At 43.9% G+C, this 19676-nt stretch overlaps 1 protein-coding gene across 1 annotated transcript in view; it reads left to right on the forward strand.

Moving 5' to 3' along the window:
• Nucleotides 1-19676, forward strand: part of map7d3 (MAP7 domain containing 3) — a 121943-nt gene that overhangs the window by 43034 nt on the left and 59233 nt on the right. Inside the window, exons 3-6 of the mRNA XM_084331365.1 lie at nt 2729-2809; nt 7217-7380; nt 12627-12738; nt 17741-17833. Of these exons, the coding sequence (XP_084187491.1) occupies nt 2729-2809; nt 7217-7380; nt 12627-12738; nt 17741-17833 (450 nt within the window). The remainder of the gene's footprint in view (nt 1-2728; nt 2810-7216; nt 7381-12626; nt 12739-17740; nt 17834-19676) is intronic.

Consider the following 19676-nt stretch of genomic DNA (forward strand, 5'->3'; position numbering starts at 1 on the left):
CCTCACAGATCACTGACCTGCTCCTCCAATAGGACTTTTAAATCCAACTTAAAATCATGGTTGAGAGATGGTCAAGTGTGCGACCATTTTAAAGTGGAGATGAAGCAGTGAGCAATGTGATCCTAGTTTGTTTGTTGTGTACCTTGTGTAAGACAGGGTTCTATAATCAAATGTGAAATCTATCTTATTTGTCTGAAAAATATAATATAATATCCCTGTTTTCAACATGGGCGCCGCCATTTTGTTGCTGACGTCATGGCTGACGTCATACCGTGGCTTGGGTGTATACACTCTGGTTAGCTGCCTATATTGAATGGGTCAGTCAGCAAATAAAATGTTGCCTACAAAACAACGGGACCGCGGTGGTTCTGTTTGTATTGCTCCTGGCTGTTCAAACTAATTTTACCATGTGAGAGAGAGGAAAGTTGGTTAATTTCCACAAACTACCAGTGAAAAAAACAGTGTTGTTGACATGTTGGCTCGGGCTGCCTGCACCCAGACGGCGCGACCAGCCTGTTGGACAGGGAAGGAGGATCTGCAGCGAACACTTCATTGCCTCGGATTATGTTGTTGGGGTGGGATGTTTGTCCAGAAGACCACTAATCAGCTGAAGCCGGACGCGGTTCCCTCGGTCTTCGACAGACAGACCGGCGTTAGCTCTCGGGAGCGATCGCTAGCTAGTTGGCACCAGCCGGGGCCAGGCGTTAGCTCTCGCTAGCTAGCGTTAGCAACCGGAGCGTCGCGGAGCATTCAGCCTGCTGGCTACCTAGACCCACTTCAACCAGCGTCGCGGAGCATTCAGCCTGCTGGCTACCTAGACCCACTTCAACCAGCGTCGCGGAGCATTCAGCCTGCTGGCTACCTAGACCCACTTCAACCAGCGTCGCGGAGCATTCAGCCTGCTGGCTACACAAGCTGTGTAGCCAGCAGGCTGAATGCTCCGCGACGCTCCGGTTGCTAACGCTAGCTAGCGAGAGCTAACGCCGGGCCCCGAGAGCTAACGCCGGTCTGTCTGTCGAAGACCGAGGGAACCGCGTCCGGCTTCAGCTGATTAGTGGTCTTCTGGACAAACATCCCACCCCAACAACATAATCCGAGGCAATGAAGTGTTCTCTGCAGATCCTCCTTCCCTGTCCAACAGGCTGGTCGCGCCGCCTGAGTGCAGCCAGCCCGAGCCAACATGTCAACAACACTGTTTTTTTCACTGGTAGTTTGTGGAAATTAACCAACTTTCCTCTCTCTCACATGGTAAAATTAGTTTGAACAGCCAGGAGCAATACAAACAGAACCACCGCGGTCCCGTTGTTTTGTAGGCAACATTTTATTTGCTGACTGACCCATTCAATATAGGCAGCTAACCAGAGTGTATACACCCAAGCCACGGTATGACGTCAGCAACAAAATGGCCGCGCCCATAATGCTAAATGCTTCAGAAATGTACACAACAAATCGTTTTTTCTTAGAAACTGCTTATTTTTATAACGTGACTTCTTCTGTGGCTTATCTAAATACTAATGTGATGCTATGAATATGTATTTATCGCACTGCTTCATCTTCCCTTTAAGGGGGGGGGTTGTATTTATTTTTAATGTATTTTAGTGTATTGTAACCTACTGATTCCTACTGTGTTTTAATTATTGTACTATGTCTTAATTATTGTAGTGCTCATGTCACCTGCCCCAGTGACTACAGTTGAAAATTAGCCAACCTGGCTAAACTGGCATATTTACAGTAAAATGTTCCTTAATATGCACCGTCTCTGTATTTTAAACCAATAAATACAAATACAATAGGAGGCTCTTATGCAGCCGCTTTAAAGCCAACGGAACGTGAATTTACTGCGTAAACGTTTCAGTTTAACTCGACCGCCATAAAAGAAACCTCTATATCCGTAGTTATTTATATATCTTGGCAGAGGATGTTCAGTTTGTGATAACGCAAGCATCCACGGACTGTCTACCGGTAATATAAAAGATGGACGTCAGCTGTCTGTAGGCCATGTTGTTTTACCAGAGTGAAGTGCTAACGTGGCTAACTAAATATATTTACATTATATATATATATATATATATATATATATATATATATATATATATATACTTGGCAAGATGCTAAATGTTTCACTCCTATGGGAAGCACGCATATGGTAAATGGTGCAACAGTTTTTATCCAAAGCGCTTTACAATTTGTTACTCACATTTTACCCATTCACACACCGACGGCAGAGGCGACCACGCAAGGTGCCAACCGGCTCATCGGGAGCAATTAGGGGTTAAGTGTCTTGCTCAAGGACACGGGAACCTTCCGACTACCAGACGACCACTCCACCTCCTGAGCCACTGTCTATTTATCATTATAATATATAATTTTACGAGTGTGACAGAATCGATAATCATACAGTCGGGTCACATTTTTTACAAAACGTCCAGTGTCATCATCAGTAGTTCCTGTGTTGTCGTGGGAGATGTCACGTCACCGCGGCAACCCTAGTGGGTGTAGACTACTAGTGTCCTGCACGCCTGGTCATCGTGGCTTAAAGCTCCGTCATCATCATCACTGTAATTAACAGTCTGCAAAGCTCATTAGCTTCAGTCACATGCACACCGCTCTACCTCAACAACGCCATGTAACACACCGCGCTTCACTGTAATCCGCGCTGCGCGTGTCATCGGTGTGCGTCGCCACACACATGTCTGACGGCTCGTCTCTGTCTCTGTGTGTGTCTCAGTCATAGACGGCGCTGCTCTCAGGATAGACGAGCGACTCCGGGTGGCGAAGGAGCGGCGCGAGGAGGCGGATAAGCAGCAAGGTGAGGAGTCTGTGTTTAGACGAGACGAGGTGAGACGTGGTGGAAGGTGGAAGACGGACTGGATCGCAGCCTGATCTTGTTCACGAGGAATATATCTATATCTCAAGAGAACCTCCTATCTGTCTGTATTCACAGCTAACATGTACACATGATCGACACGAGTATGGTACCAGGCACGCCTGTAGGGAAACGCTCACACTGCTACTACCAACAACCAATGCAGCAAAGACAACAGTTTATATAGAGCCATGTCATATTGGAATAAACTACCAGTACATCTTACACAGATAACCAGTAACCAGTAAGATAGGTTTTAAAAATAATTTGAAAAGAGTATTGAAAGAAAAAGAAATTAGTTTACATATAAGAAAAACACAGATACTGTAGTTTACACTGTAAAGATATGACTGTCTGAGAGTTTAATCCCTTTTTATTGTATTTTCTGTGATCTGATACCATGTGTGTGTACTGTAATGCTATTTGGAATATCTTTTTAAATGTATGCTACTATAATGTTATGCATGTACTGTTTTTGTTGTGTGTGGACCCCAGGAAGACTAGTTGTTGCTGCGGTGATGACTAATGGGGATCCGTAATAAAAGATAACATAAGATGTTCCGTTATTGATCCCCTTGGGGGTAATCCAGCCGCCATAGCAGCGTGGGGGGGAGGAGGTCTGAGCAGGGTGATAGAAGAAATGCATAAATATAGGCAATAAAGTTGGATCTGAATATAATACACTTTATTTGTATAGCACCTTTCATACAAGAATTGCAGCTCAAAGTGCTTCACAGCTGTACAAATAATAATAAAAAAAGACGTGCATAAAATGAGCACAAAATGTAACCTCTAAAACTGTTCTATATTGAGTAACAAGTGGTATGAATATGGCTTTTCGCCCTAATTATTCACTAAACTTAGTAGCCTCTCTACACATTGAGCATGCAACGGTCTATGAATATGCAAATAAGCAAACCATCAGAATCAGAGAAAGGTCTTTATTGCCAAGTAGTTTAAAAAGTAGTTTGATTTGGTCGTTTTTGGTGCAACGGTAATGGGCCGACAATTGCGGCAGAATAAAAATAAAAAGGTAGAATACAATTTTATGGAATATAAGCGTCATTACGTTGTTAGTCCGTGCATGTTTAGCCCTTTGGAGGCCAAACCCGAGATAAGTTGGGTTAACTCGCCATGCTCTGGGCGCCAAACCCGAGATATCTCGGGTTTTAATCGATATTTATTTTATTCGCTATATCCATACATTTTTCGTCCATCCAGCCTGACGTTATCATTGGGAATGGGTCTGAGCTCGCAAAGGGCAAATACCGCCGCCTAACGTCTCCCGGATGGTATTGCACATCATTGGAATCCCTCTGGCTGGGGCTGTGCATCGATCTAAGAAGTCCGGTCCAGGTTTTCCTTCTCGGGCATGCAGTATCGTTACAACACATTGACTGGGGACACTCGGAGCAGCGTGGATTATGTGTTTTGGATATATAACGTTGGATCAATAAACGCGATCAATATTTGGAATGGCGATCAGGAATTGGATTCATCTTTTTGCAGGACATCAGATGTGAGGTAAAGAGTCTATGTTACGAATCTTGGGTTAATCAGATGTTCCTTTCACTGCCATCGGCGCGTGTGTGTGTGTGAGGTTTGCGCCGACCAAAGTACGGAGAAGCGATTTTTCAGACCCCGCTTCTGTTCGCCCATGATGACCCATATAATATCGATAATCTAGCGTTTATTTGAAAACGATTCATAAATCAAGCGACAAATGGCACGATTTCTAAGTAAATACATTGAAGCTCGATTTGCTGGAGTTTATTGAGATGAGACGGAACGCTCTAGAAATATATTCATATTCATCACGGTATAAAACGTAAATGTATGTATGAAAAATTATCTGTTTCGTGCATGTTGACTGGAAGCAACTCATTGACGATCACCGTGTTATTTAGATCTATTGCTATTATATTTGATATATTTTAAGCGCTCGCAAATAAGTCCTATCCTACATTGGATAAAGCACTGGCACTGAAGGGCCATCAGCGCCCTCTGCTGTTGGCGCCGGAAGTGTCAAGAGTCGGACACACTTCCTAATAGTTCTGCAGCCGTTCATCATAAACACATGTTTCTGAGTGGGGGTGGGGGGTTGTTGTTTGTTGAAGAATGTTGTTGTAAATAAATATATGTAAATATTACAATGAGACTATTATTCAGCAGGATGTTTATTGAGAGGCACGTATCCCCCCCGGGTGGGAGAGATACTGATGGTGTAGAGACGCTTCAAGCATGACAACATAAACATTCTGAACGGCCCCACATTCATCTCCTCGCAATAGAACATTTTCGAAGTTATTGAAGTATAACATAATCCAAATTTTTTTATTTTTTTTTAATATCGAACTAAATCCTCAATTTGAATAAAGTGATTCATCTGATTAAATTAGTATTTTTTTTATTTATTAAATCAACTTTCTTTAATGAATATAACTTATCGGATAAGGGCACGGTTGGTATGAAAGTGATGGTGACGTCTTGATGGAGCGCCGAGTGCCAAGCGGATGCAGATAGGCTACATCATTTATGAGTCATATACTATAATAGTATAATACTATAATATTAGTGTACCCTAATCGTTATCTGCAACTGTGAAGTAAAACCCCATTGGTTTAAACAGAATTAATAGACTCATAAAAAAAAGATATATATATATATATATATATACAAAATAAAAATTAAGGTATTAAAAATGCCAATGTTGATTTAGAATTCGAATGTCAACATTATGATCGAAGCTTGGAAGTATTGGGTACAGCCCTAGAGAGGCGGGATTAAGTTGATCAGTGAGAGTCCCCGTATACCTCCCCTCCCCCATGTTGCTATGACGCCTGCATTTATAACCAAGGGGATCAATAAAGGAATATCTTATCTGATCTCTTAGCTTATAGCCTGAGGGGATATTTGGGGATATTATTTCAATGTATATTTGTTTTTAATTGAAAGTACTTTTACTTAAATATCATGATATATCACAATATACAGAATTGCATTACCTACGTATCGCAGAACTCCCTGTATCCGTGATACTACTGTTATCGTGGCAGTATTGTAGTGTTGTATCATGATACTAGTGTTATCGTGGCAGTATTGTAGTGTTGTATCATGATACTAGTGTTATCGTGGCAGTATTGTAGTGTTGTATCATGATACTAGTGTTATCGTGGCAGTATTGTAGTGTTGTATCATGATACTAGTGTTATCGTGGCAGTATTGTAGTGTTGTATCATGATACTAGTGTTATCGTGGCAGTATTGTAGTGTTGTATCATGATACTAGTGTTATCGTGGCAGTATTGTAGTGTTGTATCGTGTTACTATTATTATCGTGGCAGTATTGTAGTGTTGTATCGTGATACTATTATTATCGTGGCAGTATTGTAGTGTTGTATCGTGATACTATTGTTATCGTGCCAGTATTGTAGTGTTGTATCGTGATACTATAGTTATCATGGCAGTATTGTAGTGTTGTATCGTGATACTATAGTTATCATGGCAGTATTGTAGTCTTGTATTGTGATACTATAGTTATCATGGCAGTATTGTAGTGTTGTATCGTGATACTATAGTTATCATGGCAGTATTGTAGTCTTGTATCATGATACTATTATCATGGCAGTATTGTAGTCTTGTATTGTGATACTATAGTTATCATGGCAGTATTGTAGTGTTGTATCGTGATACTATAGTTATCATGGCAGTATTGTAGTCTTGTATCATGATACTATTATTGTGCCAGTATTGTAGTCTTGTATCGTGATACTATAGTTATCATGGCAGTATTGTAGTCTTGTATCGTGATACTATAGTTATCGTGGCAGTATTGTAGTCTTGTATCATGATACTATTATTGTGCCAGTATTGTAGTCTTGTATCGTGATACTATAGTTATCATGGCAGTATTGTAGTCTTGTATCGTGATACTATAGTTATCGTGGCAGTATTGTAGTCTTGTATCGTGATACTATAGTTATCGTGGCAGTATTGTAGTCTTGTATCATGATGATACTATTATCGTGGCAGTATTGTAGTGTTGTATCGTCGTGACGTCTCTACGCTCATCCACTCCTGTAGTGTCACCATAGGCTTCTGCTGGCAACATTTACTGTGCAAGTATGTCGATGCCTGCAGTTCGCTGCAAGGCTCCTAGCTTGTTTCAGCTAAACACTTAGCTCTGTCCCCTGAAGGCTCTTCTAATGAGGCAGTGATGACTTGTGACTTGGCCACGCTGTTTGTTAACTAGCATGTCTCCTTCTCGTCATGTGCACACCACACACACACACACACCACACACACAACCACACCACACACACACACACCACACACACACACACACACACAGCTGTGCGTGGCTCTCAGATCTTGGAGCGCGAGCGTAAGGCCAAGCTGCAGGTGGAGCGTCAGATGGAGGAGCGTCAGAAGAAGGTCGAGGAGCAACGCAGGAAGGAGGACCAGAGACGCTCGGCGGTGGAGGAGAAGAGGAAGCAGAGGCAGGAGGAGGAGAAGGTACACACACACACACACACACACACACACAGTGGTCCTGAGGGGAGCTGTGCCTCAACTAGAGGGTGGTCTGGAGGGGGGCTGTGCCTCAACTAGGGGGTGGTCTGTGCCTCAACTAGGGGGTGGTCTGGAGGGGGGGCTGTGCCTCAACTAGGGGGTGGTCTGGAGGGGGGCTGTGCCTCAACTAGGGGGTGGTCTGGAGGGGGGGCTGTGCCTCAACTAGGGGGTGGTCTGGAGGGGGGCTGTGCCTCAACTAGGGGGTGGTCTGGAGGGGGACTGTGCCTCAACTAGGGGGTGGTCTGGAGGGGCGCTGTGCCTCAGCTAGGGGGTGGTCTGGAGGGGGGCTGTGCCTCAACTAGGGGGTGGTCTGTGCCTCAACTAGAGGATGGTCTGGAGGGGGGCTGTGTCTCAACTAGGGGGTGGTCTGGAGGGGGGCTGTGCCTCAGCTAGGGGGTGGTCTGTGCCTCAACTAGGGGGTGGTCTGGAGGGGGGCTGTGTCTCAACTAGGGGGTGGTCTGGAGGGGGGCTGTGTCTCAACTAGGGGGTGGTCTGGAGGGGGGCTGAGTCTCAACTAGGGGGTGGTCTGGAGGGGGGCTGTGCCTCAGCTAGGGGGTGGTCTGGAGGGGGGCTGAGTCTCAACTAGGGGGTGATCTGGAGGGGGGCTGAGTCTCAACTAGGGGGTGGTCTGGAGGGGGGCTGTGCCCCCCACCTGGGAGGCAAAGAAATATTGCAATAAATAAAGCCATTTGCACAAGTTATTTATTTAAGTACAGTGTATAAGGTTGCACAATAGTTTAACGTTGAACACGAACACATTGGAACTGAGGACCGAGCGATCGCATATTGGACAAGGATGAGTCTGTTTATAAGCCCCAAGCTTTCACTGCAAAGAAAATAACAAAAATAATAATAATTGCCATAGACTCAGGCTTGAGGCGATCTGTGTTGTTGTCCTGGTATCTGTGTTGTTGTCCTGGTATTGTTGTCCTGGTATCTGTGTTGTTGTTGTCCTGGTATCTGTGTTGTTGTCCTGGTATCTGTGTTGTTGTTGTCCTGGTATCTGTGTTGTTGTTGTCCTGGTATCTGTGTTGTTGTCCTGGTATCTGTGTTGTTGTCGTCCTGGTATCTGTGTTGTTGTCCTGGTATCTGTGTTGTTGTCCTGGTATCTGTGTTGTTGTCCTGGTATCTGTGTTGTTGTCCTGGTATCTGTGTTGTTGTCCTGGTATCTGTGTTGTTGTCGTCCTGGTATCTGTGTTGTTGTTGTCCTGGTATCTGTGTTGTTGTCGTCCTGGTATCTGTGTTGTTGTCCTGGTATCTGTGTTGTTGTCGTCCTGGTATCTGTGTTGTTGTCGTCCTGGTATCTGTGTTGTTGTCCTGGTATCTGTGTTGTTGTCCTGGGCCCCGTTCCCCGTACCTGGATAACTGAGTTAGCCGGATAACTTTCGGTGAAGTCTGACTTAAGCCGGACTTTCCGGTTCCCCGAATCTGGATTGTCCAAATCACCATTACAACATATCCAAAAGTTCGAGCCTGGTCGAAAGCAGGGTTTAAGTTCAAGTTAGCCGGATGAACCATCGCCACACCCCCGCAAAGAAGTGACAGCCCGTTTCCTGAAATTATTCCCACAGTCTACGATCTGCATTATACCATTCTGAATTACGTTTTTGTGCTCCATTCTTCCAGAGGGGGCTTTTGAAATGTAAAATAGACCCAAAATGCTGATACTAAATTCACTTTGTCCTAAATAATGCACGTTATATATACCGTGGCGCTCGCTCGGTGCGATGTACACATTATGTGGTTATTTTAATTGTAACTGGGATTAAGATGTCTGATGAGATGCGCTGTTTGACGGATTTGAGAAATTGAATGAGCCGTTGACGTCACATTAATGAATGAGGATAAAGAGATAAAACTTCATTCAAAATGAAGAATATTCTAAACACGGGTCTCTCGTTCATTAATGTATAAACAATGAATTTATCCCATCTGGCACAGTGGCGCAGCGGTAGTGCTCAATCCTGGCAACCCAGCGACCGGTGTTCGAAACCCCGTGTTTCCAATATAATTTTTTGGAATATAATATTAATGATTATACGCCAAAGTAGCCTAGTTTTAAGTTAAAATATTATAAATCTACATGCATTGAGGATGTCATTCTTTATATAGCTCTCAACGTGCACCAAATTGAATTATTCCTACATCGCAAAAAGAAGGGAAAGACTAGGTTTCGAACCCCGGTCGTCTGCGTGAAAGTCAAAAGAAGAACCCGTTACACCACAGTGGAGATAAGTAAAAGATCGACCATACATCAATCAATGGGAAGAGAGCCGTATCGTTATTCTGTATAACAGTTTAACTAATTATTTTCGCTAGCAAGATCTCATTTGATTATTCAATCCAGCAGGCAAGTTTAAAGAAATATAATCTGATTGATTGAGGTAATGAGGGACTTAAAATTAGCCTATAGATAACGCATTTAACTTGTCGGCGAGGCGATTGAGCCGTACTGCAATATGTTAATAAAGTTTTAAATCAATTAATCAATCAATGCCGTTAGGAAATCAGGATCTCTGCTATCGATATGTGATGGCTTTTCAACTGAAGCGGCCGCGCGCACTTATCCTGGGTCTCAAGTCTGGCTTGAGTTAACGAGACTGAATCCACCTTCGAGGAACAGGAAAATCCCGGCTTCAAACATCGGGTTAACTGAATCTGGATAATGACATCTTGATCGACTTAGTTGAACCAGGTACGGGGAATAGGGCCCTGGTATCTGTGTTGTCGTCCTGGTATCTGTGTTGTCGTCCTGGTATCTGTGTTGTTGTTGTCCTGGTATCTGTGTTGTTGTCCTGGTATCTGTGTTGTTGTCGTCCTGGTATCTGTGTTGTTGTCCTGGTATCTGTGTTGTTGTCGTCCTGGTATCTGTGTTGTTGTCCTGGTATCTGTGTTGTTGTCGTCCTGGTATCTGTGTTGTTGTCCTGGTATCTGTGTTGTTGTCCTGGTATCTGTGTTGTTGTCCTGGTATCTGTGTTGTTGTCCTGGTATCTGTGTTGTTGTTGTCCTGGTATCTGTGTTGTTGTTGTCCTGGTATCTGTGTTGTTGTCCTGGTATCTGTGTTGTTGTCGTCCTGGTATCTGTGTTGTTGTCCTGGTATCTGTGTTGTTGTTGTCCTGGTATCTGTGTTGTTGTTGTCCTGGTATCTGTGTTGTTGTCCTGGTATCTGTGTTGTCCTGGTATCTGTGTTGTCGTCCTGGTATCTGTGTTGTTGTCCTGGTATCTGTGTTGTTGTCCTGGTATCTGTGTTGTTGTTGTCCTGGTATCTGTGTTGTTGTCCTGGTATCTGTGTTGTTGTCGTCCTGGTATCTGTGTTGTTGTCCTGGTATCTGTGTTGTTGTCCTGGTATCTGTGTTGTTGTCGTCCTGGTATCTGTGTTGTTGTCCTGGTATCTGTGTTGTTGTTGTCCTGGTATCTGTGTTGTTGTCCTGGTATCTGTGTTGTTGTCGTCCTGGTATCTGTGTTGTTGTCCTGGTATCTGTGTTGTTGTCCTGGTATCTGTGTTGTTGTCGTCCTGGTATCTGTGTTGTTGTCCTGGTATCTGTGTTGTTGTCGTCCTGGTATCTGTGTTGTTGTCCTGGTATCTGTGTTGTTGTCCTGGTATCTGTGTTGTTGTTGTCCTGGTATCTGTGTTGTCGTCCTGGTATCTGTGTTGTTGTTGTCCTGGTATCTGTGTTGTCGTCCTGGTATCTGTGTTGTTGTTGTCCTGGTATCTGTGTTGTTGTCCTGGTATCTGTGTTGTTGTTGTCCTGGTATCTGTGTTGTTGTCCTGGTATCTGTGTTGTTGTTGTCCTGGTATCTGTGTTGTTGTCCTGGTATCTGTGTTGTTGTCCTGGTATCTGTGTTGTCGTCCTGGTATCTGTGTTGTTGTTGTCCTGGTATCTGTGTTGTCGTCCTGGTATCTGTGTTGTTGTCGTCCTGGTATCTGTGTTGTTGTCGTCCTGGTATCTGTGTTGTTGTCCTGGTATCTGTGTTGTTGTTGTCCTGGTATCTGTGTTGTTGTCGTCCTGGTATCTGTGTTGTTGTTGTCCTGGTATCTGTGTTGTTGTCCTGGTATCTGTGTTGTTGTCCTGGTATCTGTGTTGTTGTCCTGGTATCTGTGTTGTTGTTGTCCTGGTATCTGTGTTGTTGTTGTCCTGGTATCTGTGTTGTTGTTGTCCTGGTATCTGTGTTGTTGTCCTGGTATCTGTGTTGTTGTTGTCCTGGTATCTGTGTTGTCGTCCTGGTATCTGTGTTGTTGTCCTGGTATCTGTGTTGTTGTTGTCCTGGTATCTGTGTTGTTGTTGTCCTGGTATCTGTGTTGTTGTCCTGGTATCTGTGTTGTTGTCCTGGTATCTGTGTTGTTGTTGTCCTGGTATCTGTGTTGTCGTCCTGGTATCTGTGTTGTTGTTGTCCTGGTATCTGTGTTGTTGTTGTCCTGGTATCTGTGTTGTTGTTGTCCTGGTATCTGTGTTGTTGTCCTGGTATCTGTGTTGTTGTCGTCCTGGTATCTGTGTTGTTGTCCTGGTATCTGTGTTGTTGTCCTGGTATCTGTGTTGTTGTCCTGGTATCTGTGTCGTTGTCCTGGTATCTGTGTTGTCCTGGTATCTGTGTTCTGGTATCTGTGTTCTGGTATCTGTGTTCTGGTATCTGTGTTCTGGTATCTGTGTTCTGGTATCTGTGTTCTGGTATCTGTATCTGTGTTCTGGTATCTGTGTTGTGGTATCTGTGTTGTGGTATCTGTGTTCTGGTATCTGTATCTGTGTTCTGGTATCTGTGTTCTGGTATCTGTGTCCTGGTATCTGTGTTCTGGTATCTGTGTTCTGGTATCTGTGTTCTGGTATCTGTGTTGTGGTATCTGTGTTCTGGTATCTGTGTCCTGGTATCTGTGTTGTGGTATCTGTGTTCTGGTATCTGTGTCCTGGTATCTGTGTTCTGGTATCTGTGTTCTGGTATCTGTCCTGCTCACATCCGCTGCTTGTTCTGTTAATCTTCAGCCTGGGTTTGATGTTTCATAACAAATCAATACGACTCCTAAAACAGCCACATGATAGTGACCGAGTCATTTATCCTGTTTTTCGTCCATCTCCTTTTAGTTTTTTAACAAGCATTTTGCAGCAGGGCTGTGTGGGTGACTTGCATTCTTCCCTCCCTCCCCCCCTCCCTCCCTCCCTCCCCCCTCCCTCCCTCCCTCCGCTGTGCTGCTGCAGGAGCACTACGAAGCCGTGTTGCGTCGCACGCTGGAACGTAGCCAGCGTCTGGAGCAGAGGCAGAAGAGGTGGTCCTGGGGAGGACTTTCCACAGACTCGGACGGACGGACAGGTACGGAGACCGACCACCCCCCGCTTCTGAAACACACGCACTATACTCTCTCTCTCTCTCTCTCTCTCCATCTCTCTCTCTCTCTCCCTCTCTCTCCATCTCTCTCTCTCTCTCTCTCTCTCTCTCTCTCTCTCTCTCTCTCTCTCTCTCTCTCTCTCTCTCTCGCTCTCTCTCTCTCTCTCGTTGTTCCGTAACGCGACACGGCCGAGTGCTTGCCGTCTCTCTCCCCGTTAGTGTTCGGAGAGACGGTCTCCGTTTGACCGCAGGACGAGTGAACCATGCAGGTCTGTAAACTAAACCCCCGCTGGAGCCGCGACCTTCATCGTTTTTAGATGAAGCCGCGTTGATCTCGACACGATGATGATGATGATGATGATTGATATGTGATATGATGTGATGTGCACAGTATGTATGGAACGTGACGTGAATTATTCCACAGTTGGCTCGGCGTAATGTGTCTCGAATCCTGTTGAGCTTCTCGTTGCTACTTAAAGAAATGTCAACATATTAACTACATGTCACTTGATGACGACATGATTAACACTTTGACTGCCGGGAAATGTCTTTAGACGTCATTCCCGGCCATGCTCAAGTTGCCGAAGGACGCTTTACGTCGTCCTTATATCAATATTTCAAAAATCTGCGATCGGATTCATATGTCCCCTCCGCTGGCCTGAGATCCACCAGCAGGACCCACTGAGCTCTCTGGCGGTTCAGGAGCGCCATCTGGTGGCCGATCGGCGTAATCGCTTAACAGGATGTGCCATAGAGGTTGTGCTAGACGTCCGTAGTACTTCCGGGTACTCGCTATAGGTCCCGGGACTCTGGCTCGTCACGCTACACAGTGATCGATTGCCAATAACTCGATAAACAACATGATTTGGACGTATATACCATTATACAAGCTGGAGATGGACCGGGTAAATTTACATCCCATAATGATAAGATCTCTACTCTACGATGATCGCCCAACGGCGCGCGGAGACTGGGGTGAGTTTCAGCGTGTAACGTTACCGTCTTCGATACTAACTGCTATTATCAACATTTGACCCACATTAGATGATTGGTATAACGCTGCCCACGGAATTATAAACGCCCCCTAGCCCATCCGGTCAACATCAGATGACGTGTAGTAACTTCTAGAAGTACGTCTAGTTGGAATTTTTTATATCGCGCTGATTGCCATAAAACTGTATTGCATCATCAATATAATGCATTTGGGGCTATAGATCACGTTCTGGAGAAAGCTGCAGAAAGAGATGAAAACATACTTATACATTAGACCATACTTTACTATGAATATGTGAATGAAAAAGTTTAACGTTGCTACACAATGAACAATACATATAGGACTTTGAATGGGCCCTAATAATGGCAATGTAGCAATAGAATTTAAAAAGTTATAGCCATGCAAAGAAGGGGTACTTCTCCATAGACAAATAGAGCCGGCAACCTATGGTATATCATTAATTTAACCCAAGGCAACCAAAGTGTTAAGAGTGTTTCTGTCGCCAGGAGCTAACGTCGTCAACATATTAACTACATATCACTTGATGACAACATGATTAACACATTCGGGGCCATTGGGGCCCGTCTAATATAATGGTAGAGGGCCAGCTTTTGTAAACAAACGTGGGGCGTACAGCTAAATCTATACTTTATACTATTGCTATCTGTCCATTCTCATTGTCAATTGAGTCCATAAACCGTCCCTTCAAAATGGCTTAAAGAAAAAAAATCATCAATAGGTTCTCATTTTATAGCACCGTGAATATAAGCATTATAGGGGATTTGGTCTAGTATATTTCCTGGAAGGCTAGATATAGAGCTAATAGCTGCTAACGTTATATCCAATGGCATTTCCGTTATACAGATGCTACAGTTAAAACTCAAACTGCATATGGTCGGCACGATCCCAAAGCATGTATGCATGAAAGGGGGGGGGGGGGGCGGGGGACGTCGTTTATTATTATTGATTACCAATAACCGTGTTCGTCTAACTAGCCACATACGCTGATCGTATCGTATCATAGCAAGCTCTGATCGGGCTGTTTACGTGAAAAAGATCTTACCATGAGCCGGTGGGATACCCCCGAGCATTTCCCCGTTATCGATCGCCATCTGGTAGATCGATATGTCCATTGGCTGATGATAAATCCCCTTATTGCATGGTGAAATCTGCGATTCGAAACGTAATCCAAGGTACAGGATGCTGATTCAGAATCCGGCTACTAAAATCTCCATTTAAAAAAAATAAATAAATAAAAAAAAGTGATCCGTTCGCCCACAGGGCACATTGCAGTAGCGCTATAGCGCCCCTAAGAGGATCTGGCCGGTATTGCATATTGTAGAATTCATAGAGTATTGAAAATCTGCAGTGCCGCTCCGCGACCTTGAACAGGTTATTAAAATGGAATAAAAGCAATAACAACTTGCCACAGCTTTATACGTGATTCTGTCCACAACGCATGGATTCGAAGCACGTATAAATACGTGGTTCGTCCCCAATGTGTTAAGAGAGTTTGTTTCTCCAGTAGCTAACGTTGTCAAGTCAACATATTAACTACATATCACTTGATGACGACATGATTAAGAGAGTTTCCGTCCACAGTAGCTAACGTTGTCAACATAAACTACTAGGGGTGGGGGGAAAAATCGATACGTAGTAGTATCGTGATACTTTGCGTGGCGATACTGTATCGATACAGGGACGCCAAGTATCGATATTTAATTATCCATAAAAAAAAAAGGAAGTTGCATTGTTCATCTCAATACCTGTAATAGTACAGTAGTCCACACACACATGCTAAGTTAAGTTGGAATATGACTGTAATACAAACAGTTCAGTTTGTCAGGTACATGCAACACCGATTACAGTGTTGACATCTGTCTGCTTGAGAAAATACCATGTTCTGCAATAAAAATTATTGAAGTGAGATTAACAGACTGAACTTTATTTTATTAGATAAAACAAGTTGACAACGTTTTACTTTGCAGTTGAAAAAGGTAATAAATTAGATTTGATTTGTGTATCGCAATATATTTAGTATCGCGATACTATCGTATCGTGACGCAAGTATCGCGATAGTATCGTATCGTGAGGTCTCTGGCGATTCCCACCCCTATTAACTACAGGGACGGTTTATAGTGTCAATTGACAATGAGAATGGACAGATGGCAATAATATAAAGTATAGATTTAGCTCTACAAACAGCCTCACGCACAATGAAACCTTATTATGGTATGCTGGCCTTATAGAGTGGGGCCGTCTAATACCCGTGGCCGTCAATGTGTTAAGAACGTTGTCAACATATTAACTACATATCACTTGATGACAACATGCTTAAGAGAGTGTTTCCGTTGCCTGTAGCTAACGTCGTCAACATATTAACTACATATCACTTGATGACAACATGCTTAAGAGAGTTTGTTTCTCCAGTAGCTAACGTCGTCGCTCCATCCACCCCAGGCAGTTTAACATCCATCCATCACCTCGGCAGGCAGGTTTTATTTCAGTCGCTCCCGACATGCATCTAAAATGTATCGTAAACATCTCCTCGTAGATCATTCAGCCTCCTACTTAGGCTTAGTCAGATTCTAATGTGCTGTCGGTATACAGCAATGTATATATATATAAGTACAGTACAAACAAAGTTTGGCATCCAACCAGAATAGGATATTTAACCCTTGTGTGGTGTTTGTGTCTGTCGGAACCGTTTTCTAATGTTTACTAAAAGATAAATAATTAAAAAAACAATTATTTAACCTGAGACAAAAAAAATTATTATGTAAAGAACACCCCCCCCCCCACACACATTTATATTACATATGTTGTGTTCAGGTACACTGGACCCTGAAAGTGTGGAAAATGTAGGTGAAAACTAGTAAATATGCTAGAAATTGTACAAAAAGGTTCACTGTGTTCCTTCGCTGTCTGCCTCCACCTTGTTTCATTTATATTTTTCCAAGAGAAACATGATTTATTACATTCATGTCTTATTTATTATTTGATCACAAAAAACCAATAGCACTTTTATTGACTAGGTAAATGGCAAATATTAACCATATATGCTATCTAGATTGCTTGTAATTGTGAGAAAAGTTAACATATGTTAAGTATTTTTTGTTATGGAATTGTTATGGCTCTATTGTCTTAAAGTCCCAATAATGTTGTGGGTCCACAGGGCGCGTCACAAAAACACCACAAGGGTTAATAACATGGGGTGTTTTTCCTTTTTAAAGATGCTGTAAACAGGAGTTCAATAGCTCTACATTCTGACAGCCATCACTGATATAGAGTGTCTGGTCAGTAACATGGGTCTCCCAGTCCCTCTGCTCTGCAGTAAACAGCCATCACTGATATAGAGTGTCTGGTCAGTAACATGGGTCTCCCAGTCCCTCCACTCTGCAGTAAACAGCCATCACTGATATAGAGTGTCTGGTCAGTAACATGGGTCTCTCAGTCCCTCCGCTCTGCAGTAAACAGCCATCACTGATATAGAGTGTCTGGTCTGTAACATGGGTCTCCCAGTCCCTCCACTCTGCAGTAAACAGTCATCACTGATATAGAGTGTCTGGTCAGTAACATGGGTCTCCCAGTCCCTCCACTCTGCAGTAAACAGTCATCACTGATATAGAGTGTCTGGTCTGTAACATGGGTCTCCCAGTCCCTCCACTCTGCTGTCATGAGTGTAGAGCTATTATTTTAACATGTAGACTTATTTTAACAAAGAAAAAAAATACAGCACCTTCAACCAGAAAGACCATGGGGGGGGGGGGGGGGTCCTGACAACTGGAAGATCAGTCTTATTGAATTGAAAACACGCCCCCTTTTTGGAAGCTGGTCTGGTTACCGAACTGTGAAGAGGGGGATCGGTTTACGGATGGTTCTCAGCTGATATGGATCACGTGTGTGTGTGTGGTGTCTCTCTGCCCGGCTCGTGTGTCACCGCCCCTCCCTCCCTCCCTCCCTCCCTCACGGAGTGTCCGGTTTCTCCAACAGGGGACTGTGATGTCGGCGGCGCCTCGTCTCCAGTAGCTATAGTAGTGTCCCCCGCCTCGCCCGACAACAAGCCCCCCCTGAGGAGAGAACAAGGTGCTGCTTGTAGCGGAGCCCCGAGCCGCCCGCTGTGTTTACTACCTTCCTTCCACAGGCCCCTCCCCCTTTAACTCTTTAACCCTCTGCATCCGCTCACTAACCGCTCCCCCGGGGGGGGGGGGGGGGGGGGGGGGGGGGCGGAGCCTCTGACCTTCACCCTGGGCCCAGCGACTAGACAGAAGACTGTGGTCTCTCTCTCACACACTGGCCACGTTCACACTGCAAGCCTCGAGGTCCGAGATATATATATACGCTCCTACGTCCGTGTGGCCGAATGTCCACGTGCGGGAGCTAGACCGTCGCACTTTCCAGGGGTCGGTTTCAGCGCGTAGGGTTCGCACTGCACCGCCCGGACCACTAGGTGGTAGGGATGGGCATTTTTTTTAAGAAAAATCCAGGTCGATTGATCGCATGCTATTACTCCAGTGATCGTGAATTACTCGTGGAGGAAAACGCTGTACAAAATAAACGTCTTTTCCGGTGTTTTAGACTTTGCTCTTTTATTTTGAACCCCCCCCCGACTGGAAGCATTGTTGCTGTTATCGCTAGCGGAACCAAGCTGACAACTTGTGTCGTCCGGTCTGTGTTTTTAGTTTTTAATCGGCAGCGCGTCAAAGCCGTATATAATAGAATAGCCCTGTGGTGCGTAGGCACGACTGCGTAGATCGAAAATTCCTGTTGTATTAAATTAATTGATGTCTAACTTGTCCCTGTGTCCAGTCCTTTTGGTCACTAGCCCACCCGTTCATTGTAAACAATGATGCATGTAATTGTATTAACGTTATTGTGTGTTGTTGTAGCTATGCTATACATTCTGAATGGCATTAACGTTAGTTGGTTAGCTATTTAGCTATGTTGATAGCATTGAATAGCATCAACGCTAGCTGGCTACAATGAATCCTCACAAGCTTGTTCGAGTTTTCTCATAGCTGCGAGTAATCGATGACTCACACCCATCCCCTACTAGGTGGCCGTGCTGCGTTGTGTGTTCTACGAATGCCTGGATTATTTGGATATGCTCGGCCAAGGTTTCTTCGATTCGGTCCGTGTTTGTGATGTAGTTAGTCGCGGTCGATAATGGAACGCTCCGACCGTGCTCCGGAGATGAATGGTAAATACGGAAGTACGTGGTTACATTTCTGGCCAGCTGCGCAACCACTTTTGACGTAGTATAAATTAAATACAGGGTTCGCACAAGGTCCTTGAAGTGCTTAAAATGATAGATTTTTTACAAAAAAAGTATAATTCTTTGAAAACAGCAATTTTTTTTTAACAAGGTGCTTCAAAAGTCCTTGGAATTCAAATCAACCATTCGCATTGAACGTTTTGTTCATCCATGATAAAATGTTTCTGAATCAAGAATTTTTTATCTTTTTTATCTAAAGTGTAACGAATTGTCGGAAATTGGTTCTAAGCCATAAATATTGGATCAGATTTATAAAAATAAAAATGTGTTAAATAAAACACATTTAAAAGTAAATTGGAAAACTTTAAATGCCCTTTTTAAAATGGAAAAATAGTGCTTGGAAAAGTACTTGAAAGTCATTGAATTCATTTTGCAATGTCTGTTTTTAAATGTGTCCCAACATCAGATTCCAGTGTGAACTGGTCACATGCTCCTGCACCGACCCGCCCGCGCAAACCAACGACAAAGAAGATGGCCGTGAATACAATTGTGACAAATGTCAACCTAGAGTGACGTAACTGTTCAGACTGTTCAGGTCGCGTCGCAACATATATCCGCCCTGTATCTGATTTAGGAACCACGTTATGAAAGTGGCCCCAAATCAGAATGGAAAAGATCCAGATTCCATGTGATTTGTGCTGATTACACCCGGTA

Source organism: Notolepis coatsorum, assembly GCF_963971535.1.
Source record: "Notolepis coatsorum genome assembly, chromosome: 16".
NCBI lineage: Eukaryota > Metazoa > Chordata > Actinopteri > Aulopiformes > Paralepididae > Notolepis > Notolepis coatsorum.